Here is a 27,063-nt window from a genome sequence, read left to right on the forward strand (position 1 = left end):
GTTTTTTTGTACAATTTTAGCATGATTCATAAAAAAAGATTATTTAAAAATTCGGAAATCAATTAAGGAAGTTTTAAGTTTTTACAGGTTACGTTTGAATTTTATTATTTTCTTCAATGTTGTAGTAACAGAAATCACCATCACAGTTTTTTTAAGCATATTAAATCTTTCATCAAAAACACTGTTTCTTCAAGCCTTGTACACGGAACAAAATCCGGTTTGCGGAATCGGAAACTTTGCTTTCGATTTGCTCTAAAAATCGCAAATCTCGGTTTCCACCCGTCAGCAGGAAACATTGCTTCCAATATCGCAAACGATTATTTCCGATATCGCAAACGTAACGCAGTAACGCATACCCCGCCAAAAGCATGCAGAACGCAGCCACTTCAATATTTACCTTTTTGAATTGACCGTTGCTGCTCGAAATTTCGATAGAAATAAGAAGAAGAAGAGTTCTTTTAAATTTTATTTATTTGTTCATATAAAAACAGAATCAAAAGTGGTGACGATTCGAACGAAGCGATTTGTTCGAACTGGCCTCGATGTCCGTGGTGCAGCTGGGTACAGCTGGGCGCCGTCGTCGCCGTTGACAAGTTGCTTTAGAAGGAGGAGGAGGCGTTTCCACAGTGCACTCGTTGATGCACGGTTGATGTCAGCGTTTGGCGTTTTGTGCAACAGAGTGGGCGAGTGACGTCGGCGGCGGGGCCACTTGGATAGAGGTGATGCTGATATCATTCCAGCGTGCTTGGGCCGGCGATCTAGTTGATTTCCGCGTCCTATTTTAGACTCAGTTCCGAGCTGGCACGCCGGAAGTTCTCCTCGTCCTGGAGATTTTGGCTCTTTTCCTCTACGCGCCTTCGAGAAAGGTCCTGGTGTGGACTCAGGTTCATGCCGGATCCCGAGTGATTCCACACAAGAGCAACGAAGGTGCCCTAGCAATGTGCCATGATCGTGATTCCATTTCCGATTTTCACCTGGAGGATCGACTTGAGCGAAGCGACCTCCCCGCTAGGAGCCCGTCCGCCTGGAACGAGCTCCAGTTTGGACGCCGTGCTGGCATGACAGAATCTCCGCTAGCAGTTTGGTCTGTCGAGGTGTTTGAAAGAAAACACAAAATTTAGTATTAATCATCAAATCAAATCAAATAAATAAAAATACAAACTTCAAAAATTAAAAAATTAAAAAATTAAAAAATTAAAAAATTAAAAAATTAAAAAATTAAAAAATTAAAAAATTAAAAAATTAAAAAAATTAAAAATTCAAAAATTTTAAAATTCAAAAATTCTAAAAATAATAAAAATTCTAAAAATTCTAAAAATTCTAAAAATTCTAAAAATCTAAAAATTTTAAAAATTCAAAAAATTCTAAAAATTCTAAAAATTCTAAAAATTCTAAAAATTCTAAAATTTAAAATTCTAAAATTTCAAGAAATTCTAAAATTCTAAAAATTCTAAAAATTCTAAAAATTCTAAAAATTCTAAAATTCTAAAAATTCTAAAAATTCTAAAAATTCTAAAAATTCTAAAAATTCTAAAAATTCTAAAAATTCTAAAAATTCTAAAAATTCTAAAAATTCTAAAAATTCTAAAAATTCTAAAAATTCTAAAAATTCTAAAAATTCTAAAAATTCTAAAAATTCTAAAAATTCTAAAAATTCTAAAAATTCTAAAAATTCTAAAATTCTAAAAATTCTAAAAATTCTAAAATTCTAAAATTCTAAAATTCTAAAATTCTAAAAATTCTAAAAATTCTAAAAATTCTAAAAATTCTAAAATTCAAAAATTCAAAAATTCAAAAATTCAAAAATTCAAAAATTCAAAAATTCAAAAATTCAAAAATTCAAAAATTCTAAAAATTCTAAAAATTCTAAAAATTCTAAAAATTCTAAAAATTCAAAAAATTCAAAAAATTCAAAAAATTCAAAAAATTCAAAAAATTCAAAAAATTCAAAAAATTAAAAAAATTCTAAAAATTCTAAAAATTCTAAAAATTCTAATATTTCTAAAAATTCTAAAAATTCTAAAATTTTTAAAAATTCTAAAAATTCTAAAAATTCTAAAAAAAACCTAAAAATTCTAAAAATTCTAAAAATTCTAATAATTCTAAAAATTCTAAAAATTCTAAAATTTAAAAATTCTAAAAATTCTAAAATTCTAAAATTCTAAAAATTCTAAAATTTAAAAATTCTAAAAATTTTAAAAATTCTAAAAATTCTAAAAACTCTACAAATTCTAGAAATTCAAAAAAAATCAAAAAAATCAAAAAATTCTAAAAATTCTAAAAATTCTAAAATTTCTAAAAATTCTTAAAAGTTTAAAAATTCTAAAAATTCTAAAAATTCTAAAAATTCCAAAAATTCTAAAAATTCTAAAATTCTAAAAATTTCTAAAAATTCTAAAAATTCTAAAATTCTAAAATTCAAAAATTCAAAAATTCAAAAATTCAAAAATTCAAAAATTCCAAAATTCAAAAATTCCAAAAATTCCAAAAATTCAAAAATTCAAAAAATTCTAAAAATTCTAAAAATTCTTAAAAGTTTAAAAATTCTAAAAATTCTAAAAATTCTAAAAATTCTAAAAATTCTAAAAATTCTTAAAAGTTTAAAAATTCTAAAAATTCTAAAAATTTCTAAAAATTCTAAAAATTCTAAAAATTCTAAAAATTCTAAAAATTCTAAAAATTCTAAAAATTCTAAAAACTCTAAAAACTCTAAAATTCTAAAATTCTAAAATTCTAAAATTCAAAAATTCAAAAATTCAAAAATTCAAAAATTCAAAAATTCAAAAATTCCAAAATTCCAAAATTCCAAAATTCCAAAATTCCAAAATTCCAAAATTCAAAAATTCTAAAATTCTAAAATTCTTAAAAGTTTAAAAATTCTAAAAATTCTAAAAATTCTAAAAATTCTAAAAATTCTAAAAATTCTTAAAAGTTTAAAAATTCTAAAAATTCTAAAAATTTCTAAAAATTCTAAAAATTCTAAAAATTCTAAAAATTCTAAAAATTCTAAAAACTCTAAAAACTCTAAAAATTCTAAAAATTCTAAAAATTCTAAAAATTCAAAAAAATCAAAAAATTCTAAAATTCCAAAATTCTAAAATTCTAAAAATTTTAAAAATTCTAAAATTCTAAAATTCCAAAAATTCCAAAATTCTAAAAATTCTAAAATTCTAAAATATAAAAAAATCTGAATTTTTAAAAAATCTGAAAAATTCTAAAAATTTTGCCAAGTTTGACAAAGTTGTTTGTCATAAAATCTCATTTAACACCACGTTTTGGGTAAGTTTGCTAAATTATTTTACTAAAAAAATACCTCTATGCATTTAATAACAATTATTTTTTTTTATTAAGATTTAGTTTAGTCTGGTCTAGTTTAGAGAAAAAATTGAGGATTCACATGAAAGCAAGTAATACAGCAACTCACCGTACAGCGTCTTGGTTATGTTTTGGTACTGCTCAATCAAATTCTTGATTACTTTGAATGCTCTCCTGCGTGTCGCGACCACTTCCGGCTGTTCAACCGAGACCGGTTCAACAGTTTGCCTCCCGCGATGGTCACATCTTCCTTCCAGATGATTTTTGCCAGCTCCGGAGCTGCCGAATACGGATGTACTGCGTGTAGGTTGTGCTGTTATTCATCATCTGGTGCCTCTTCCCGCTACCAACTTCCTCCGCGGCTGCAGATCGATAGGCAACCTAGCACATTTATTTTGCCAAGATGTTTATGCCCAAAGCTAATCACGCCGCCATCTACAAGTACCTCGTAGGCGTGTTGGCCGCGCAGATGAATTTCTACGCCCCGAAGCACATGGTGCAACTAGAGCAGATTGCAAAGAATTACAATCCGGAATCATGTTTATTTTGATGGACCAGTTTCCTCCCGCTCCCTTCTCTCTCGCCGACGACACCTTCACGTTCACATAGAGTTCAGCTCAACGACGAAAGACGTACCAATGCCAACTGCGCGCGATCGTGCGTCTCCCACTTCTTCAGCGGGCCGTGATCGCCGCAACCGTCGTTGACGAGGCGACCCTCGTCCCAGTACACCTGGTACTGGTAGCGGTCGTACTTGGTGAAGCCCCACTTCTTCGAGATGAAGATCTTCTGACGACCGGGGAACTTGAACTTGTCACGAAGCAGTGCCTCGACGACCTGCTGTCGGAACGGTGCGGATGTGGAGCTGGTCCTTGCCGCAGAACTTGACCAGGTATTTGTTGCAGCAAATGCGGGCCGCCTCGAGCGTTTCCGAGGACAGCTGGACGCCAGGTGGACGCGTTGTGGGAAGTCCTCGACCAGGGTCTTCTTGCGGCCGAGATCGAAGAAGCGGATCTTAGCGTCCAGGACACCACGGCAGAACCGCGGCTGACTATTGGCGAACTAAAACCGAAAAAAAGCGTCACTACTGCTGGTATCGAGGGAACCGAGTTTCCAAGCTCATACCTGCCTCCGGAGATTGTTCCGCCGACGCTTAAACAGGCTGGTCCGTTCGAAATCGCAGCGCGCTCATCGTGTCGGCGATGTTGAGTTCCATGATAGATTTGGCCGCGGAGCCCGGCCTCTTGATTTAGGCCTGCGAGGCGAAAATTTCTCTAGAAATTTCCACACGGCTGTCCAACGGAAGGCGATTTCTTCGAGGCGAAGCCTGGGCAGGGGGCAGGGCAGAGCAGGGAAGCTGAAAATTAATGTTTTTAGATTAATTTAATAAATTCAACAGTGCTTAACAATTTACCTTGCAAAATGCAACCAGCTTTTCCGCATCTTGAAGATGAAGATTCTTCCCGGGAAACCACCTCGCGAAAAATAAAATCGGTTTGTTTATTTTTTTGACAGCCCGTAACGCACTGGCTGTAGAGACCCTAAATAAGGAGACTGGTCTAAGCTTGCTAAATCGATCTGGCAACGTATGTTTTGAGCTTGGCAACACTGATAAGTTTTGCTGGGCGTAAAGGCAAATGCTCGTTTGGATACGTCAAACTCGCGTCTGTTTGGGTACGTCAAATTCACTTCGTCCAGTCTCCCTATTTAGGATCTCTAACTGGCTGCGGCGGTCTGCACTCTAAAATGAACCGACAACAAAGTGCGTTCGGTTTTGGAAGCATTTTGTTTCGATATTGAAAGCAAAGTTTCCAATATTGAAAACATTTCCGATGATTTCGCAAACATTCGGCGTTTCCGAATTCGTCGCAAAGATTTTTCGAATACGCTGACCGGATTTTGTTCCGTGTATCGTGTTTGATTTATGAGTAAAGTTTATCAAACATTTAACTTTTTGAGCTTTTTTTTAAGAATTAATTTTCAGTATTAAAGAAATATTCTAGTTTGACGTCACAGTTTCGCGTACGCCCCCCTTCCCAGCTCCCCCTTGTAACACTTTGTTACACTTGCGACAACACCCCTCCCACCCCCCCTCTCCCTAAAAGCGTGACGTACTTTATGGATGACGCCAAATTACTAAATATTTTTCGTAACGGCTTGTTAAGTTGCTAATAGTTCTTTGTACCGTACAAAAAGCTCCACAAAATTCATTGAATTAAATTTTAACAAATTAGGCTTGATTAAGTTGAAATGGGTTGTTCCATACATGACGAAACGAGAAAAGAAATTATCGTGTGTCAACTATGTGGGACATTCTTCTGTGTCGGTTAATGGAATACCCTAAAAAGCTAGTTCAACCAAATATTACACTTAGAATGAATGGCCCTTAGCTTCTTCACCTCCTTTCCCCTTATAACTGCCAGCGCCCTGTCTGGATCTATCCACCATGTGATAAAAGGTTTGAAAAATCTGTTGTCGCGATCTTCAATTCTATCTCTCCTCTTTTTGTCCTAGGTTAGCTTAATATTTCTCGTCGCAAATTGCCAATATAAGCAAAAAATAATAATTGACTTCCGGTGATCAAAACAATATTGTAAAGCAAAACAAATGAATGTTAAATCATAAATATTCGTAAATATAACCCCCTTGTCTTTTAAAAATAAAAATAAAGCAGAAAAAATTTATTGCGCTAGGCATTTTGAGGATCCCTCTACTAAAATTTAAACACTTTACTATATGAAACCAAATTAATGTTGATATCTAGAGTTTTTATTTTTTTTTTGTTGAAATTTGTTATTTTTTCAATTTCGGGAATTCCCAGTAGGGGAAGGTGGAGCAAGACGACCATATGGGGCAAGAGGAACAACCTCGTACGGCCGTAATTTTTACAATTTGGATTATTTCCAGTATGAGGAATTGTTGCTAGCAATGCAATTAGCTGATTCTACTACCACATAACCGCCAAAACGACGTAAACGCCACGGGGCATAAGATTTATTAAAGTTTTTTTCAAAACCTTTGTTTTCTTATAATATTTGGAAAGTACAAAATAAGGCTTAGGATTCGTTTTAAGGCTCATTTTACCAAAATGCTATTTTTCCTAGATCAGTAGTGTCCCTACCAATGACATGCACCTATTACAAAGTATGATTTAACTTTTGGTTATTTTTGTTGAGAGCTTATAAAAAATCTTGTTCAGGTGGGGCAAGTGCACCATATGGATTTTTAGTATGGAAAAAATACGAATTGCTGCAACAACATATTTTATTGGGAAATAAATACATGAAAGTACATAAAAACTGATAAACAATTGTTAAAAAAATCGTCCAGACAAAATATTGTGATATTATGAAAATTTACTATTTATCATCTAAGTAATATTTTTTTTCGTAAAAACGATAAAATTTTAATTAAAATATTATTATTGAATCTTAAAAATGGAAGAAACCTTTCAAATATATTCTAATCTGATATATCTAAGTTATAACAGTTCAATTGTTAGCAAATTAACATGTTTTTTCATGCATTGTTCCTCTTGCCCCAACGGGTTGTTTGTCTTGACCCACTAGTTGAGTAGAACGTACGGAAAATCAAAAATTTTAAAATCAATTTTTTCCATTAAAAACAGGATTTTTTTAAAAACTTGTTCTAACAAAGTCTTAGTCAAGACCTAGAATAAGATGATTATAATAAAATCCGACAGATTTTTTAACTTTTTAATGGGTTATAACGAGCATTTCCTTAGCTTGTTACACTTGCCCCACTTTCCCCAACAAACTATAAAAAATCCCAGGATTCAGGAATTCTCGGTTTTGGAAAAATCCCGAAAATTTTGTCCCGGGAATTCCCGGGATGGAAAAAAAAATTTTTGTGTGAAAAACGTCATTCAAGTATCCACAAAGAAAATGATTCTTTGTACCTTTTTTTTCCTTAATAGTTCTAACCAATACATACAGTTTTGCCGAAGACATTACATCTATTTTTTGAAAATCCTTCAAAAGTTACATTTTTGTATGAAAAGCTTTTAAAATTGTATGGAGACTTCTTCGAAAGAATTTCAATTTTTAACGAATGTTGTAAATTCACCCTATGTAAAAACTACTAAAATTGTAATAATTTTCAATATGAGTCGAAGCTAGAGCGTCCAATTTGCCGTCCCAGGAAAAAAATCCCGGGAATTCCCGGGATTTCTCGAAAAAAAATATTTCCCGTTTGCCGGGAAATTTGTAAATTTCCCGGGAATTCCCAAAATTCATGCGGAAGCATACATTTTCTTAAATTTTTGGAACTATTTTTTGAAAATGCTCTAAAAAAATAATAAATGAACAAACTCAATATGATTTTGTTCAATTAAATGTATTGTTTGGTTTGTATTAAATTAATCAGATTATCAGAAATTATGATATCAGAATTATTTCTGTTAATATACATTTTTGAAGCAACTGGGAATAGATATTGTTTAATGAGTATTAAATTATTACAATTAGGTAAGCTTTTAACAGATTGATGTTATTTCATCAAAACAGTATTAACTCCTTGCCTCCAAATTAAAACTGAGTTTTTTTTTTACGTTTTTGTTTACCATGATCAAATGAGATGAAAATCGAATTTGTGCAAAAAGAATTGATTCAATTGGTTGAATACCTAGTACTAAAGAAATAAAAGAATTATGGAGCACTGATGCAACTACAGGTGTTAGAGGGTTAAATGTGAAAAAATAGATGACTTTTTGTGGAATGATGTTAATTTATTGTATAATTTAAATCATGTTGCATAATAATACAAAAAAATATCATTGAAAAATTACTTTCTATTGTTTGTTCTCAAAAAATGCAAAAAAATATTCAAAGCTAGCTTCAAATATTTGAAAACATTGGGTTGTTTGGAGTAAAACCAACACTAAAAAGCTTTACCATTTGTTCAAGAGCTGAAACCAGTATTTGTCATGAAAAACATAATTTCTGCATGTTTTTTTTTCTCATTTCTTTTTCTTTTAGTTGAATGATTTTTTATATGCAGTCAAGCTGTTAATTGATCTTCACACTAATTTAAACCATTATTGTTGATGTCCTAAACAATTTTGTTGCATAATATTAATTAAAACCAAGATCACAACAATTTTCAATAAATTTAAAATTTCCCGGGAATTCCCGGGATTTCCCGGGAAATTGGCTGAAAATTTCCCGTTTCCCGGGAAATTTGTAACCCCGGGAAATTGGAAGCTCTAGTCGAAGCGAAATGGTAAATGTATTTTGCACTTTATTTAATGAGTTTTTTTTGTAAAATACTAAAATTTTCACCGTTCACCGTAATTTTTCGAAATTACATTAATTTTCATGCTTTGCCTTATGGGTTCAAACGAAGCAAAATTTTGTATTCTTTTCACTTTATTTGAGCTTTTTTTGCAAAATACAAAACAAAACCACAAATTACCGTTTTTTTTTTCAAAAATCCTCAAATTTCAAAATATGCCACATGGGTATCAAACGAAGCACATACGATAATATGTGAAAATTTCTGTATTTTTCAAAAAAAAAAACTCGAATAAAGTGAAAAGTAAACAAATTTCGCTTCGTTTGATACCCATAAAGCAAATTTTGAAAATTTGAGTAGTTTCGAAAAATACCGTATTTTGTGGTAATAAATTTAAAAAGCACACACAATTTCGCTTAGTTTGATAGCTTTATTCAAAATCATGAATTTTGTGAACAATCTTGAGTACATATTACATTATGAAACTTACTATATTTTCAAAAAAAATATATATTCTTGGTGAAAGCTTTGAAAATTTAACATGACATGGTTGTATTAATCGATTTTAGTACGATTTTAAAAATGAGGAATCGTCCATAATTGGCGATGAGATTATCGCCGATAGAATTATCGAAACAACGATAGGGCGCTGTCTTGTTTTTGCATGCTCATTTTCATTTCTATTGTGTCGCTGTTTGTGTGCTTGGGTGCGTGGTTATTATAATTAAATAATGGCATCATTAGTGCGCTGACCACGGGGACGCGCTGTCTTGTTTTTGCATGCTCATTTTCATTTCTTTTGTGTCGCTGTTTGTGTGCTTGGGTGAGTGGTTATTATAATTAAATAATGGCATCATTAGTGCGCTGACCACGGGGACGCGCTGTCTTGTTTTTGCATGCTCATTTTCATTTCTTTTGTGTCGCTGTTTGTGTGCTTGGGTGTGTGGTTATTATAATTAAATAATGGCATCATTAGTGCGCTGACCACGGGGACGCGCTGTCTTGTTTTTGCATGCTCATTTTCATTTCTTTTGTGTCGCTGTTTGTGTGCTTGGGTGAGTGGTTATTATAATTAAATAATGGCATCATTAGTGCGCTGACCACGGGGACGCGCTGTCTTGTTTTTGCATGCTCATTTTCATTTCTATTGTGTCGCTGTTTGTGTGCTTGGGTGAGTGGTTATTATAATTAAATAATGGCATCATTAGTGCGCTGACCACGGGGACGCGCTGTCTTGTTTTTGCATGCTCATTTTCATTTCTTTTGTGCCGCTGTTTGTGTGCTGGGGTGCTTGGTTATTATATATAGGTGAAGGGATTTTATTAAATGATCATTATATTGCATTATTATATTTATTTGATTATATAACCACACTATATTTTACACCTAACACATCATACAAAACACAAATGAAACTGTAAACAGGAGCGTTTGGTACGGTATGTCCACGCATCCTTCCTCCCCTGTAGATTCTTTGAAATGTGATCCGTTCTCAGAATCCTCTCTGCGGTAAACACAACGTAGTAGGGCTGGCCGCTTTAATTTTTGCAATACATTTTCGGGTGTTCTCGGATGTACTGCAATTATTAATAATGACAAGAAAAGTGCTTGGGGCGTAATCTAATCACAAGACTTTCCAGCATGCTTTCATCGGACTGGCTGCGTTTGTGTTAGATTAGATTAGATTAGATTAGATAGAATTATCGAAACAACGATAGCGATAGAACTAAAAAAATAAAATTAAAAATACCTCCAAAACGAAGCACGTCCTTTAAATTCATCAAAACTAGAATCATTAAAATAAGTGCAAGAAAGGGTTTTTATGCTTTCCTAAATTCTAACAATAGCAAATATTTCAGTATTTTGATAAAGTTCAAGCAAAACTTTATTAAGAGTAGTTTTTACATTTATTGATGAATTCAAAATAAATACACTGCAAAACGGTTAACAAATATATGTGTTATTTCACTAATCAATTTGATTAAAACACATAATATATATTCAACATATTTAAATGAAATTTGTTCATCGTTGTTTAATATCGTTGAATACTTAAAATAAATTTTACAAAAAAAAAATGTTCTTTTAAACTGTTTGGAATTTCTAATGAACAATATTTTTGATATTATATGATTTTTTTATGTGTAAACTGCATTTAAAATGCTTGTTAGAAATCTTGTAAAATGCTTGAATTAAAAAAAATAAGCTTAAATGCACTGAGTAGCGATTTATCAATTGATTGTGTGAAATTTCGCGGCATTTCACGGTATTTCCCAAATTTCACGACCAGGATCGAATTTCACGGATTACGCGGCTTCCGTGAAATCGCAAAAAAATCACTAGCCCTATTGATGATATTCAAAAAAGATGCCAGTTCTCGGAAAATTAAGTGACATCAAATGTCTACACATACACAGAAAGTTGCTCATTAAGAAGTTCATGTTTTGAGTGATTTTAAATCGTTACCTACATATTATGAAAAACATGCATAATCTATTGAAGAATTCGACGACGTTTTTTCCGCTAGGTTCGCTGTTGTTCCAGCGGTGTTCGGAATGACAGCCCCCATACAGTTTGAGCAGTTTTTTGGGAAAAATCGCGTTTATAATGAAAAATCAAGCATTTTCAGAAAAGTGGGGTATTGCAAAGTGTGGCAATTTCGCTAACGATCATAATGCGTGGTGATTTGTAGTGATTAATTGTGACTGGTATTTTATTTAAACGATTTTTCTAAAAAGATGATCGATATTTTGGATAACTTGAGTTAAATGTTGCAAAAGTTAAAAGTAATGATGAAATATTATGTAAAAGTGTTTAAACTTTACTTTTCTTCTCGTTTGACCAAAATATTGACCTCAAAAATGCATTTTGGTGATTTTTTGGAAATTTTTGGAAAAATTCGAATAACTAGCAATTTTTTAAGAAAATTATTGTAATTATGCTGTAATATGACTCTTATAGTTTGTTCTATCAATAATACACACATAAGGAGCATTATCAATCAAATAAATCTTATTTAAATCAATTTTTCAAAACATCTTTTTGTTAAATTTGAGGAAAAAACATGAAAAATTAACTCAGCCCCTATGATTTATACATCATTTGATTCGTTTATGTGATTGCCACACTTTACAATAACTTTCATCGACGTTAAAAAATATTTGAAGGAAATAATAATCAAAAACTGCAAAAAAAATAATATTTCCAAGCACGCTGTCATTCCGAACATCGTTGCGTAGTGTTTCTACTCGCCACCAGGATGCGTGCACGTTTCTGTCGAATCTCTCAATTGTATTTCAATATTGAGTTAAGACAATGTTGACCAGCTAGAATCCGTTAGTCCTCACTTGCTCATATCAGTCGACTCACAAAGCGAGCAAATAACAGTGTAAAATATGATTTCAAAAAGCGATTTACCATCGTCTCCGGGATTGTGCCACAAACATTCCTGGAAAACCGTGATGATCCCCCCAACAAACAAACAGTGCTGCTGGCAGCTTAGCAGATCCGCTTCGTCTGTGCCAGTCTGTTGGACAGTGATATCGGAATAAAATGGGATTATGTTTTGATTGCAACTAATGGCCGGCTGCTTTCCCTGATTTTTGGACCAGTAAATCCGTTCCAAAGGAAATGGTCCGGTCGTGAACGGAATTGATTAGCCTCCACCTCACGTGGACTTCCAGAACGGGTCATGATTGTCTTTTTTTTTTTTTTTGTTATTTCCATCTCTATCGGGGGGCTGGCAACCATTCATTTCCCTGCTGATGCAGAAAAACTGCCCCGCGGGGCTTGGCAAACTAGAAATCCAATTAAACAAAGTTTTCTTCGGTTTCTTTTCGAACCATGGGGTTTTTCCTCGGGAAAAAGTGAAACGAGTGCAATTTGGAGTTTTACACGGACAGAGTTGGTGGATTGGTGGGCTGGCCGGCAACACCCGGATGTGGGTGCCCGTCACCGGGAAATCCTAATTAGACACGTTTCGAGGGATGGAAATTAAAAGTGTGGCCCGGGGGCGGTGACTGGCGTAAAGTTCTTGAAATTTCTTCAAGTCAGCAAGTCAGAGATACGAAGTGTACTTTTGGAACCGGGTGTAGAATTTAGTGTCGTATTTTAGTTTCGTCTCGTGAATATTTTAAAAAGTTCGATGGAAATCATCTGGGCAACATGGTTCTTCAACAGAAGAAATATCAAAACACAACCATCTATCAGTAACAAAACATGACAGATCAACAGAAAGATTATATCCGACCTGCAAACCTTCTGAATCTCCACCTCACTTGACTCGAACTCTGAACGGTGTGCCACCGTTGACCGGACCACGTCGTTCCCACTATTGTACAGTATGGAAATCGAATTTTTTCCCCTTTCAGCACCAGGTGCAAGCAATTTCCACATTTCTCTCGCTCGGTTGTCGTGTTGTCCTTTCGCATCGCCACTTCACCGGCAGATGGTGCTGTTTTCCGGGTGGAGATGGAAAAAGTGCTGCTTCTACAAAAAATCTCACTATGATTCGCTGACTGCCGCTGGTGCCGGGGGTTTCCGGATCAGAATCGGTACAAAAGGAGCAAGTGTGCAGTTGAACCACACGTGTCACGAGCGCGAGTTCACCAGGAAAACAAAAGGTCTCCATTGTATTGTTATCAATATCGGAGGAAACGGGTAGTTGGTGGCGATTGTTGCACTTTTGTGACATTTGAACTGGCCGGGGGGTTGCAATCTGACGATGTGTTAACACTCTTATTTTAAGATCAATTTGAGTTTTTCTAATCTAATCTAATCTAATCTAACACAGACGCAGCCAGTCCAATGAAAGCATGCTGGAAAGTCTTGTGATAAGATTACGCCCCAAGCACTTTTCTTGTCAATATTAATAATTGCAGTACATCCGAGAACACCCGAAAATGTATTGCAAAAATTAAAGCGGCCAGCCCTACTGCGTTGTGTTTACCGCAGAGAGGATTCTGAGAACGGATCACATTTCAAAGAATCTACAGGGGAGGAAGGATGCGTGGACATACCGTACCAAACGCTCCTATTTATGATTGTATTCTGTTTTGTAGGGTGTGTCTAGTGTGCTATTATTAAATAATATATAATGCAAATATGATAAATAATAAAATTTCATGTAATTGGAAAGTCCTCACCAAGATCCTTAAAGTTGCTGCTCTTCCAATTCCTCAATTCCTTTTTGAGCGAGGGGGTGTAGTTAAACTAAATCCACAGTTGGCCCAACTAGTTGAACACCTCTTCAGGAAGCCTTCTCCGTCTCATCACGACTTAACAACAAAGCAGCTCAGATCTCACTCAAAATCCCTCATCATTTTCAACTGGCCGGGGGGTTGCAATCTGACGATGTGTTAACACTCTTATTTTAAGATCAATTTGAGTTTCCCATTAAAAATTAATTTGTGTGTTTTACTTTGGTGTTTTCTTCAGGCCACATTTCTCCACAATGCCCCAAAGTCGCGCGACATGGTAGCGACCCCGTTGTTTGCATATTGCACAGTCATACGGAATCATGTATTGTACCCAGCAAGATCCAATCAAGTAGCGTGACGATGACGAGAAAAAAAAATAATCCCTGGTCAACTCTGTCCCCCAATGTATGCCTAGCGGCAAAAGTGACCATGTAAATGAACCCGGCGAATCGTCTGGCAGACTCAGATACGTAGAAAGGATCCACCAGACTGAACCAACTGAAGGACATGCACAATACTGGGTGGACACGCTAGATTGATCGCTGGGAGGATGATTTTTTTTGTGGTAGTGGGAAATTCTTAGAATCTCCATTGACTGGATTCAGATTGGACGTTGCTCAGGGGCCGAATTTTCGAACAATGACCAATCTACTTGAACTTTGGCAATCCTTTAGGGTTGATTTGCTACGTTTTTCTTCTTATCAGTATGTCTGGAAAGGTCTATGAACATGCATTTGCCTTGATAGTTTAATTATTAATTATCTTTTATCCAATCATTGTATTATTTTTTGATTGGCTCTATTGTAAGTAAATTGATTTAAACATTTACAAATTTGCCCTTGAGAAGCATTATAAATGCCACTAAATGGTTCAAATTTTCAGCTTATTTAATTGATAGTGATTGCCTTTTGCAGATAAGAGTGTAACAAAAAGGACTTTTTTCTGACATCCAAAGGATTTTTTTTTGTATTTTTAAGGAATAAATCCCATTTAAAAATCGAAAGTGCAGAGCCAGCTCCTGTTACCTGGTCGTATTTGCGAATTAGACTCAGTTTATTTTTTCCACATAGTTGCAGACATAATTTTGTATAGGATTTACTCAAAAAAAAAAAAAAAAACATTTACACAGAAATATGAATTCATATGTTCATTTGTCATTTTTGAATGACAGAGGCGTTCAGTACTGATGATAGCAAAATTTATTTCACATAAAAAGATGAAGTTATGAGCTACTTTTTAAATACCCTTTCAAACAATGAATTAACTTTTTTAATATGTGCAATTTTAAATTGTGTGTTTAATGCAAAATTTCGTGGAATACCATGAGAAAAACATGCTTTTCAAGTGACCAATATTTTGAAATGCTGAAAGTATCCAAAATGTTTTGCATAATATAATTTGAATATGAGTCATTCCATGTAAACTGAGTACACTTTTGGACTTGACCTTCACCGAATTGGACCAAACTTGGAGCGAACGTTCATCTATCGTTATTTAACAGAAATCCCAAGTTTGTTGCTGATTGGACCATCCGTTTATTTTTGACACCGCCCTCTTTTTTGACGATTTTCCAAAAAAAAAAAATTCTTTTAATCATAACTTTGCAACTATTTGAGCAAAATACTTTCTACAGGGTGCATTTTATTGAAAATTGTCTAAGGAATTGAATAAAAATAAAATTTGAACCCTTAAGTGCCCCCGTATATTATATTTCAACGTTTTAAGTATTAAAATTCAGTTTTGACCAATTCCTTATATTTTTACTTTTTTTATTTAATCACTTTCGTGTTTCCCGGACAATTTTACATAATATTCAATGTAGACCTCAAACTAAAATGAACTATTGGCAAGATACGGCGATTTTACTGAAAAAGTTTAATTTTGCGCAGCATTTGGAAGTACATGGTATGCTTTTCAACAAGAAAAAAATAAAATAAAATAAAAATATAATGAATTGGCCAAAACTGAGTTTTAATACTTAAAACGTTTAAATATATTATACGGGGGCACTTAAGGGTTGAAATTTTATTTTTATCGAATTCCTTGGAAATTTTTTTATAAAATGCATCCTCTAGAAAAATTTGTGCTCAAATAGTTGCAAAGTTATGATTAAAAGAAAAAAAAAGGTTTTTTTAGAAAAAAAAACGTCAAAAAGAGGGCGGTGGAAAAATAGAGGGATGGTTCAATCAGCACCAAACTTGGGATTTCTGTTAACTATTGATAGATGAACGTTCCCTCCAAGTTTGTTCCAAATCGGTGAAGGTCGAGTCTCAGTTGACATGGAATAACCCATTTTTTGTTAAGTTCTTCGAAACTACTGTGCCAAGGCTGAGGAAGTATTTTTGTTTAATCCAACAATAACATTACATAAAGAGTTTCTAAACTAAATACTCAGTATTTTTGTATACTAAACAAAAATATTTTGAATTCTATTACCCACTTTTGTCTCGTAGCTCTATGAGACTTCCTATGGGACAAAAGAAGAGCAAAAATATATATTTTCATAGCAATTTTCTACGAAAACAGCATTTTTTTTCTTTTTTTATTTTCGTGAAACTTTGTGGGTACTTTCTTTGAGACCGCATACCCCAAGTAACATTTTTTTCCAGGAGTTCTACAAGAGCTCTTCAAGATAGCTTCAGCATAGCAGTTTGGACCGCGGTAGGATAAAAATTTCTTCAAAACTTCTTCAGGAGTTTGGAAGAGTATTTGAAGAGAGATTTATCTTACCGCGGTCCAATTTGTTATGCTGTAGCTATCTTGAAGAGCTCTTGTAGAACTCCTGGGAAAAAATGTTACTTGGGACGCCATTTTTTCTGTCATCGGTTCCTCCATACTGTATTCCATACAAATTTTACCGTTGTCTATACAAAAATTGCATGTAATTATTCAAAAATCTTTATACCGCGAAGACATTTCTTACTCGATTTGGTGTCTTCAGTTAAATTTTATGTATAAGTTTAGAGCTTTGTTAGAAATATGTGCGTTAAAAATTTTTTGCTGATCTTTAAATTATTTTTTTTTTTCACTAAAAAAATAACAGGTTAGGTTATCGGCTTTTCGGTCTTGGTTGGAAAATTCGAAACAACGCTTATTTTCTCGTATCCAACGTTTCAACCCCCTATGGGGTCTTCTTCAGGGAATTAAGAAGGATTGTTTCTCGTCCTGTGTAGTTTTAGTCAAAGTGTAAACTGTCGTTAGTGTCGTTTGTTGTTTCTGATTGGTATTCATCCGGGTAATCTGGATAAAACCAACGGTCAATTTGGACAGTGGAACCCGAGCTTGTTTACGCGGTACTTTTCGTGTTTCGTGTAAAACACGAAACACGAAATGTTTTTCGTTTCAAAACATTTCTTTTGTTTTTTTTTTAAGAAAGATAAATTGACTTATAATCTACAAGATTTTTGTCAGATTTGTTGATTAGGGACCATCCATAAACCACGTGGACACTTTAAGGGGGGGGGGGGGTATGGCGATTGTCCACGATCCATACAAAAAAGTTTTTTTTTGTATGGACAATTGTCCACGAGGGGGGGGGGGTAACAGATTCACAAAAAACTGTCCACGTGGTTTATGGATGGTCCCTTAGTGCACTGTTTCGATTACAGCCGTTTTTAAGCTTTTTTTTGGAGAAAAAAATCCATATTCGGCCTGAAAAACATAATGCTCATGTTTGCCCATCTATGACTCTTTTGTAAACATCGAAAAATTTCACAAAAAAATCTTCGTTTAACCCAACCCTATTTTTCACTGGATAATAATTTAAGGATGGCATTTTATCTCCCCTAAAACAGCCTTTTAAAAATAAAAAGCAGTTTTTATAAGTTATTCATATTTTAGTGACGTCGTTTTTTCAAAATGAAAAAAAAAAACTCAATCCGCCATAAAATTAGAAACTTTAATTTTTAGAAATATTGTCTCAACAGTTGATTTGACTATTTGTAACCACAAATAATGGTTTCTTTTTGAGATATTTTTTTCGTTAGAAAAAACTATTAACCAACATTTCCTACGATCAATACGAACTATAAGTTAAAATGATGTCAATCAAAATCAATCTTAATGCAAACGTGAACGTTTAAGTCAAGTCTTATGATAAAGTTATGTGACTTTTATGATATAACAAAAAAAGCATTTGGTATTATTGTTTACAGTTATCTTTTAAAAAATTTGAAAATAATCAAAGTAAGAGCAATTCTCTACGAAATCGGTCATTTTTTCTTAATTTTAATTTTTTGTGTTTTTCAATCCGGCTGAAACTTGTTGGTGTTTTCGGTATATTAAAAAAAAAAAACATTTTGCATCATTAGTCTGTCCATATAATTTTACATACAAATTTTGGCAGCTATCCATACAAAAATGATAAATGAAAATTCTAAAATCTCTATTTTTTGAATGAATTTTTTGATCGATTTAGTGTCTTCGGCAAAGTTGTAGGCAAAGTTGCAAGGTTGAAGGAAAAAATGATACCTGTCAAAAAAATGTTTGGTGATTTTTATTTTCATTTTTTGCCACTTAAACTTGATTTGCAAAAAAACACTATTTTTATTTTATTTATTTTTTTCATTTTCTGATAAGTTTTTTGGACATCAAATGCCAACTTTTCAGAAATTTCCGGAACGGGCAAAAAATATTTGAATGAGTTATGATTTTTTGAATCAATAGTGATTTTTTCAATAAATTGAAATATTGTTCGCACAAAATTATTAACCAAATTTTTCGATGTAAAATCGAATTTGCGATCAAAAAGTACTTTAGTGAAATTTTGAGAAAGTGCACCGTATTCAAGTCATAGCCATTTTTAGGTTACTTTTTTTTTAATAATCGAAGTTATTTTTTTTTTAAATAAGAGCACATGTTTGTCATTTTTAAAATAAAATATTTTTGTTAAGCTGAGAAAATAATCTTTATTTTGCTATTTTGAACTTTGTTGATACGACTTTTAGTTGTTGATATTGCCATGCAAAAATTTAAAAACAGGAAAATTGATGTTTTCTAGGTCTTTTTAAATATTTTCATGGCAATATCTCAGCAACTAAAAGTCGTATCAACAAATTTCAAAAATGCAAAATGTAGAGAATTTTTTTTAGCTTTTCAAAGATATTTTTTTTCAAAGGTGGGCAAATATGGGCACGATTGAAAAAATGAATAACTGCGACTATTTTTTAAAACTTACCAAAAATTGACTATAACTCGAAAACGGTGCACTTTGTCAAAATTTCACTTAAGTATTTTTTGATTGCTAATTTAATTTTACATCAAAAAATGAAGTAAAAAAAATTTTTAAACCAATTTTTCGATTATTTGAAAAAAAAACAGTAATGATTCAAAAATTCATAACTCGGTCAAAGATTTTTTTCCCGTTTTGGAAATTTCTGAAAAAATGGCATTTAAGGTCTCCTAAAACACATTAAAAAAATTATTAAAAGTGTTTTTTTTTGCAAATAAAGTTTTAGTGACAAATAGTGTAATTAAAAATCCTCAACATGTTTTGGTGTGTAGTCCTTATCCATACCTACAAATTAGCCGAAGACACCAAATCGATCAAAAAATTTCATTAAAAGATACAGATTTATTAATTTTTATATATGATTTTTGTATGAACAGCTGCCAATAATTATGTTATTAAATTATTGGTAACGATTGAGAAATGTTTATTTTATAAGTTCAATTATTTCTTTTGAAAAAACCGCATGATTTCCGACACTGCAAAGCTAAACCCGCAGCTCATCCTTCAACTAATAACAACGATTATTTTTCTCTCAGGAAAGGGCGCTGCTGTTAACACTGCTGGCAGTGCTTGTGAGGTGCGACGGTCAGCAAAAGCAGCAGCAGCAGCAACAAATCACAGATAATGGCAGTGCTACCAGCTCGGATGGTTCCGGTAAGGCAGCGACAGGTGGGAGCAGTGCGGCAGCCGGTGACAGACCCCAGTACAACAAACGGGGTGCACCGGAAATTCAAACCATTGTGGGTAAGTTTGAGCAGAATAGTGGTTTCAAATGCGTATTAAGGGTTTTTTTTAACTTTAAATTGCTTACAGTAGTGCAATTTCTCAAGCGTTCATTCATTATTTTCAATGTTTGAAAGTTCTCATTTTACCTTAATTAAATTTCATAAAAGGCAACAAACCAAGCGGAACGCTGTGTTCGTAAAACCGAACAACAAGTTCTCGGACAACTTCCCAGAATGCAATCTCGTCCATTAAATCAACTCGTTCTGGCAGCTTGGCAAACTATGCAGAGAACATACTGTTTCCGAGCATTGGCTGCCGCTTCACTGCGGCAGGAATGCTGGCTGGAGCACTTTTCGGAATAAAATTAAAATGTAGCATAACTATTTTAGAGTTGATTGCGGATTCCCACCGACCCTCCAGGCGTAAACCATGCACACAAATTATCCACCACTTTTGGCTTCATGATGTATGCGAGTTCGGGGTTTGCAGAATTCCTAGCCGGGATGGGAGAATATTTGCATCGGGGTGCTCGGATTCAAATTTGACCATCAATAAACAAAAGTGTTCCTCAACGACTTACTTTAAAAAACTAAAACACTTGAGTTTTCAAATACCTTTCCCTTCTTCCTCCTCAGGAACACCCCAGCATGGCTACATAAACCAGCCGGTGGTTGCCGGTGGGGCAGCTGCCACCGGAACACCCTCGATTGCCGCCCTGGGACCGGCAGCCGCGGTAGCATACGCGACCTACGCCCATCCCCAGCACCAGCAGCAGCTAGTGCAAGCTTCCAGCATAAGCTCACCTCAGGTATGTACCGGGTACTTGATGTAAGCAGATGTTTATCGAGCGTGAACTGGTGGAATTTTTCGGGAATTTATTTGCTGGTTTAGAGTTTTAGTTGTGATTCTTATTTAAAATTTAATCATATTCACAAAAAAAAAATAATTTTGCAAAATTCAACCTTCTTCCGAAAACAAAAATCTTAGCAAAAATCATTACACTGCAAACTGCCAAAGTTCGCTTGAACTGTGAGGGGTAAACTCAGTTAAGATACAGTAATTATCATTAACCATGTTTTTAACGTGCGAACCCTTTTACCCCTTGCCGTTAAGGTACTGCAGTGTTGCATGTTGCAATTTTTAAGCAAAGCGTGTACCTACTGCTTTTGCTCTTCTTTATTTTTATGGTCTCGTTTTGCGTGTTGGCAGCTCGATGAACTTGGCTCTTGGGAAGTCATTATATTTAAATGTATTTAGCAAATGTTGCTATTAGTGTTGATGAAAAATAACCCGCACAAGCCAGATTAACTTCAAAGGTTTGTTGCTGGAAAATATTACCTAAAATTGCTGCCATTTGTATGACTAGCATTTTCACATTTTTGATTTTACAAAATTCAAGTTTTATTATTTAATAACAGTAGAAGTATTTCTCTGGATGTCCTTAACAACCTTCTCAGAGGCAGTACTTTTCGAATTTGCAATTACTCAGAAGCGTCAATTTTTCATTTAGAACAAAACTATTAATTTTCAAAATTCGATTTTTTTGAAGACCAGGCAATTATACAAATTTTTATATGTATGGAAAAGAGGTATGCGAAAAGCCATCACGAGTTATCACGATTTTAAGATATTTTTTTATTTTGAAAAGGTTGATTGTCGTTGATCGTGGCCGTCCAAGGTCACCAACGACAGACACGACCTATGAAACAAAGAAATACCTTTTCCAAAACATGTTTCCTTATTTGAAATTTGTACAACATTGTTACACTCTAAAAATAACTCTGCAAAGAAAGAAAAAAAACAAGAAATTTTGAAATAACAAATTAAGTTTTAAATGAAAAAATGACCCATTCCTGTCTGCTCGGGACGTTTTAATAACATTTTATGATATTTGATAGAAATAGGCCAATAACATTTTTTGTTAATTATAACAGGATTTTTTATTCGTTATGTTTTTTTTTTGTTATCCCGAGCAGACGGAAATAACTTGGGAATAACATTTTTTTTAGTTTTTGAAGTACTAGGCCAATAACATTTTATGTTATTTATAACATGATTTGTTCTTCGTCACTGATTTCTATGTTTTTGGATTGTTTTTGTAATAAAAGATCAAAAACATTTTTAATTTTTCTTCGAACAAATCTTTGTTATTATTTTTTGTTATTTCAACAACTAATCCGATCATCCCAATACCAGATGGCGGTATTCTTCCTTAACAAAAAAATGTTATTCCCAAGATGTTTTGGCTTTCAACCAATATCAAACCAATAAAAATTTTGTTATGATAACATAAACTGCTATTAAACCCTTATGCATAATTTGATTTTCAAAAAAAAAAAAAAAAATCATAACACTTTCTGTTATTTTAACAGTACGCGTTATTGAAATGGCATGAATTTTGTCTTCACGGGTTGGAGCAATTCTCTACGAAATCGGTCTTTTGCCTTCCTCACTGAGGTAAGGCTATAATCCTGCTCTAAAAATGAACTTTTTATTAAAAGCTCGAAGACCCACCTTCATGTATACATATCGACACAGAATCGAAAACTGAACAAATGTCTGTGTGTGTGTATGTGTGTGTGTATGTGTGTGTGTATGTGTGTGTGTATGTGTGTGTGTATGTATGTATGTGACCAAAATTCTCACTGAGTTTTCTCAGCACTGGCTGAACCGATTTTGACCAAACCAGTTGCATTCGACTTGGTTTAGGGTCCCATACATCGCTATTGAATTGTTTGAAGTTTCGATAAGTAGTTCAAAAGTTATGTATAAAAATGTGTTTTCACAAATATCCGGAACTCAATTATATGCATGTAAACGATGTCTGGATCCATCATCCGATCCATCGTTGGATAGGTAATCGAGAGACCTTTCCAATGACTCCACAACATTGACGATCTGGCAACCCTGTCTCGAGTTATGACCACTTAAGTGATATTTATGAACTTTTTTGAAGCCGGATCTCACTTAAATGTATGTAAACGATGTCCGGATCCATCATCCGACCCATCGTTGGATAGGTAATCAAGAGACCTTTCCAACGAGTCCACAACATTAAAAATCTGGCAACCCTGTCTCGAGTTAAGACTACTTAAGTGATATTTATGTACTTTTATGAAGCCGGATCTCACTTAAATGTATGTAAACGATGTCCGGATCCATCATCCGACCCATCGTTGGATAGGTAATCGAGAGACCTTTCCAATGAGTCCACAACATAGAAGATCTGGCAACCCTGTCTCGAGTTATGACTACTTAAGTGATATTTATGTACTTTTTTGAAGCCGGATCTCATTTAAATGTATGTAAACGATGTCCGGATCCATCATCCAACCCATCTTTGGATAGGTAATCGAGAGACCTTTCCAACGAGTCCGCAACATTAAAAATCTGGCAACCCTGTCTCGAGTTATGACTACTTAAGTGATATTTATGTACTTTTTTGAAGCCGGATCTCACTTAAATGTATGTAAACGATGTCCGGATCCATCATCCGACCCATCGTTGGATAGGTAATCGAGAGACCTTTCCAATGAGTCCACAACATTGACGATCTGGCAACCCTGTCTCGAGTTATGACTACTTAAGTGATATTTATGTACTTTTTTGAAGCCGGATCTCATTTAAATGTATGTAAACGATGTCCGGATCCATCATCCAAACCATCGTTGAATAGGTAATCGAGAGACCTTTCCAATGAGTCCTTAACATTGACGATCTGGCAACCCTGTCTCGAGTAATGACTACTTAAGTGATGTTTATGTACTTTTTTGAAGCCGGATCTCATTTAAATGTATGTAAATGATGTCCGGATCCATCATCCAACCCATCGTTGGATAGGTAATCGAGAGACATTTCCAACGAGTCCACAACATTAAAAATCTGGCAACCCTGTCTCGAGTTATGACTACTTAAGTGATATTTATGTACTTTTCTGAAGCCGGATCTCATTTAAATGTATGTAAACGATGTCCGGATCCATCATCCAACCCATCGTTGGATAGGTAATCAAGATACCTTTCCAATGAGTCCACAACATTGACGATCTGGCAACCCTGTCTCGAGTAATGACTACTTAAGTGATGTTTATGTACTTTTTTGAAGCCGGATCTCATTTAAATGTATGTAAATGATGTCCGGATCCATCATCCAACCCATCGTTGGATAGGTAATCGAGAGACATTTCCAACGAGTCCACAACATTAAAAATCTGGCAACCCTGTCTCGAGTTATGACTGCTTAAGTGATATTTATGTACTTTTATGAAGCCGGATCTCACTTAAATGTAAGTAAACGATGTCCGGATCCATCATCCGACCCATCGTTGGATAGGTAATCGAGAGACCTTTCCAATGAGTCCACAACATTGACGATCTGGCAACCCTGTCTCGAGTTATGACTACTTAAGTGATATTTATGTACTTTTCTGAAGCCGGATCTCACTTAAATGTATGTAAACGATGTCCGGATCCATCATCCAACCCATCGTTGGATAGGTAATCGAGAAACATTTCCAACGAGTCCACATCATTAAAAATCTGGCAACCCTGTCTCGAGTTATGACTGCTTAAGTGATATTTATGTACTTTTATGAAGCCGGATCTCACTTAAATGTATGTAAACGATGTCCGGATCCATCATCCGACCCATCGTTGGATAGGTAATCAAGATACCTTTCCAATGAGTCCACAACATTGACGATCTGGCAACCCTGTCTCGAGTTATGACTACTTAAGTGATATTTATGTACTTTTCTGAAGCCGGATCTCATTTAAATGTATGTAAACGATGTCCGGATCCATCATCCAACCCATCGTTGGATAGGTAATCGAGAAACATTTCCAACGAGTCCACATCATTAAAAATCTGGCAACCCTGTCTCGAGTTATGACTGCTTAAGTGATATTTATGTACTTTTATGAAGCCGGATCTCACTTAAATGTATGTAAACGATGTCCGGATCCATCATCCGACCCATCGTTGGATAGGTAATCAAGAGACCTTTCCAACAAGACCACAACATAGAAGATCTGGCAACCCTGTCTCGAGTTATGACCACTTAAGTTATATCTGTGTACTTATTTTTCTGGATCTAAAAAAATAGCTGAAATATGTGTCTAAATCACTCATATTACCCATTGTTGGTAAAAAGTGAGGAAGGCATCAACCACATAGGTGGATTAAGGTAGTTTTTAATATTAAATTTGCATTTTTAATCCGTCTGAAACTTTTTTGGTGTCTTTGGTATGCCCAAAGAAGCCATTTTGCATAATAAGTTTGTCAATATAATATTCCATACGAATTTGCTAGCTGAGCAATTCTCTACCAAAACCGGAAATGGATTTTATTTGTATTTTTTTATTTGGCTCAAACTTTGTGGGGCCTTCCCTATGAACAAATAAACTATTTAGTGTGATTGGTTCATCCATACAAGTCTCTATACAATTTTGGCTGCTGTCCATACAAAAATGGTATATAAATATTCAAACAGCTGTAACTTTTGTGTTTTCTAATTAATTTGGTGTCTTCAGCAAAGTTGTAGGTATTGTTGAGGACTTTTGAGAAAAAAATAGGTACACGGAAAAAAATGCAGATTTTTTTATCAGCTTTTTTTTCACTAAAACTCAATTTCCCAAAATATGTATTTTTTTAATTTTCGAGATTTTTTGATATGTTTTAGGGGACAAAAATCCGCAACTTTTGAGCCATAGAGAAACATGGTCAAAAAATCTGCCGCCGAGTTATAAATTTTTGAAATAATTGTGATTTTTGGAAAAAAAATGATGTTTTATGCAAAAACAAGTTTGACATTATTTTTTAATGCAAAATTGAATTTGCAATCGAAAAGTACTTAAAAGATTTTTTGATAAAGAGCTCCGTTTTCAAGATAAAGCCACCGAATGTTCGATTTTAGCGAAATATTTGCAGTTTTTAAATTTTTAAAAATAGTGACCATGAGTGACCGTTTCTAATTTTTTTTTTTGAAAAGTTCAGAAAATTTGCTAAAAAATTGTCTAAGAGACATTGAAGATTGGACCTCGGGTTGCTGAGATAGAGCCGCATTAAGAAAAAGAAACACGAAAAGTAAAATTTAATGTTTGGCCGTTTTAAAATATTAGTCTTGATTTAAAAAATTTCAAAATATTTTTTTTCGAAAATATCGGAAAATTTCACGAATGTTTCATGTGTTAACATTGATAATCGGACCATTAGTTGCTGAGATATCGTCATTAGAAAATGGTAGGTTATTTTGATGATATTAAGAAAACTTCAAGTTTCGTTTATCTTTTTCATAAAGCGGCTCTATCTCAGCAACCCGAGGTCCAATCTTCAATGTCTCTTAGACAATTTTTTAGCAAATTTTCTGAACTTTAAAAAAAATATTTTTTTAGAAACGGTCACTCATGGTCACTATTTTTAAAAATTGAAAAACTGCAAAAATTTCGCTAAAATCAAACTTTCGGTGGCTATATCTTGAAAACGGAGCCCGTTATCAAAAAATCTGTAAAGTACTTTTCGATTGCAAATTCAATTTTGCATTTAAAAATAATGTCAAACTTGTTTTTGCATAAAACTTCGATTTTTTTCCAAAACTCACATTTTTTTTAAAAATTCATAACTCGGCGGCAGATTTTTTGACCATGTTTCTCTATGGCTCAAAAGTTGCGGATTTTTGTCCCCTAAAACATATCAAAAAATCTCGAAAATAAAAAGAATACGTATTTTGGGAAATTGAGTTTTAGTGAAAAAAAAGGTTGATAAAAAAATCTGCAAATTTTTTTTCCGTGTGCCTATTTTTTTCTCAAAAGTCTTCAACAATACCTACAACTTTGCCGAAGACACCAAATTTATCACAAAATTCACTCAAAAGTTACAACTGTTTGAATATTTACGTACCATTTTTGTATGGACAGCAGCCAAAATTGTATGGAGACTTGTATGGGTGAACCAATGCGCAAAATAGCTTATTTGTTCATGCCCTCACAATGTTTGACTCAATTAAAAAAATACAAATAAAATCCATTTCCGGTTTTGGTAGAGAATTGCTCATAATAAGTTTGTCCATATTCCATACGAATTTGGCAGCTGTCCATACAAAAATGATTTATGAAAATACAAAATCTGTATCTCTTGTAAGATTTTTTTGATCGATTTGGTGTCTTCGGCAAAGTTGAAGGTATGGATAAGGACTACACTGAAAAAAATGATTCACGATATTTTTTTGTGATTTTTTATTTCACTGTTTGTCACTTAAACTTGATTTGCTAAAGAACGCTATTTTTTATATGGTTTAGGAGACATCAAATGCCAACTTTTCAGAAATTTCCAGAATTTGCAAAA

General features: G+C 33.9%; 1 protein-coding gene across 1 annotated transcript in view; it reads left to right on the plus strand.

Moving 5' to 3' along the window:
• LOC6048691 (putative uncharacterized protein DDB_G0268364) overlaps window positions 1-27,063 on the plus strand; it is a 90,193-nt gene that overhangs the window by 11,573 nt on the left and 51,557 nt on the right. Inside the window, exons 2-3 of the mRNA XM_038265684.1 lie at window positions 19,533-19,740; window positions 20,358-20,530. Coding sequence (XP_038121612.1) covers window positions 19,533-19,740; window positions 20,358-20,530 — 381 coding nt within the window. The remainder of the gene's footprint in view (window positions 1-19,532; window positions 19,741-20,357; window positions 20,531-27,063) is intronic.

The sequence above is a fragment of the Culex quinquefasciatus genome, chromosome 3 (genome assembly GCF_015732765.1).
Source record: "Culex quinquefasciatus strain JHB chromosome 3, VPISU_Cqui_1.0_pri_paternal, whole genome shotgun sequence".
Classification (NCBI taxonomy): Eukaryota; Metazoa; Arthropoda; class Insecta; order Diptera; family Culicidae; genus Culex; species Culex quinquefasciatus.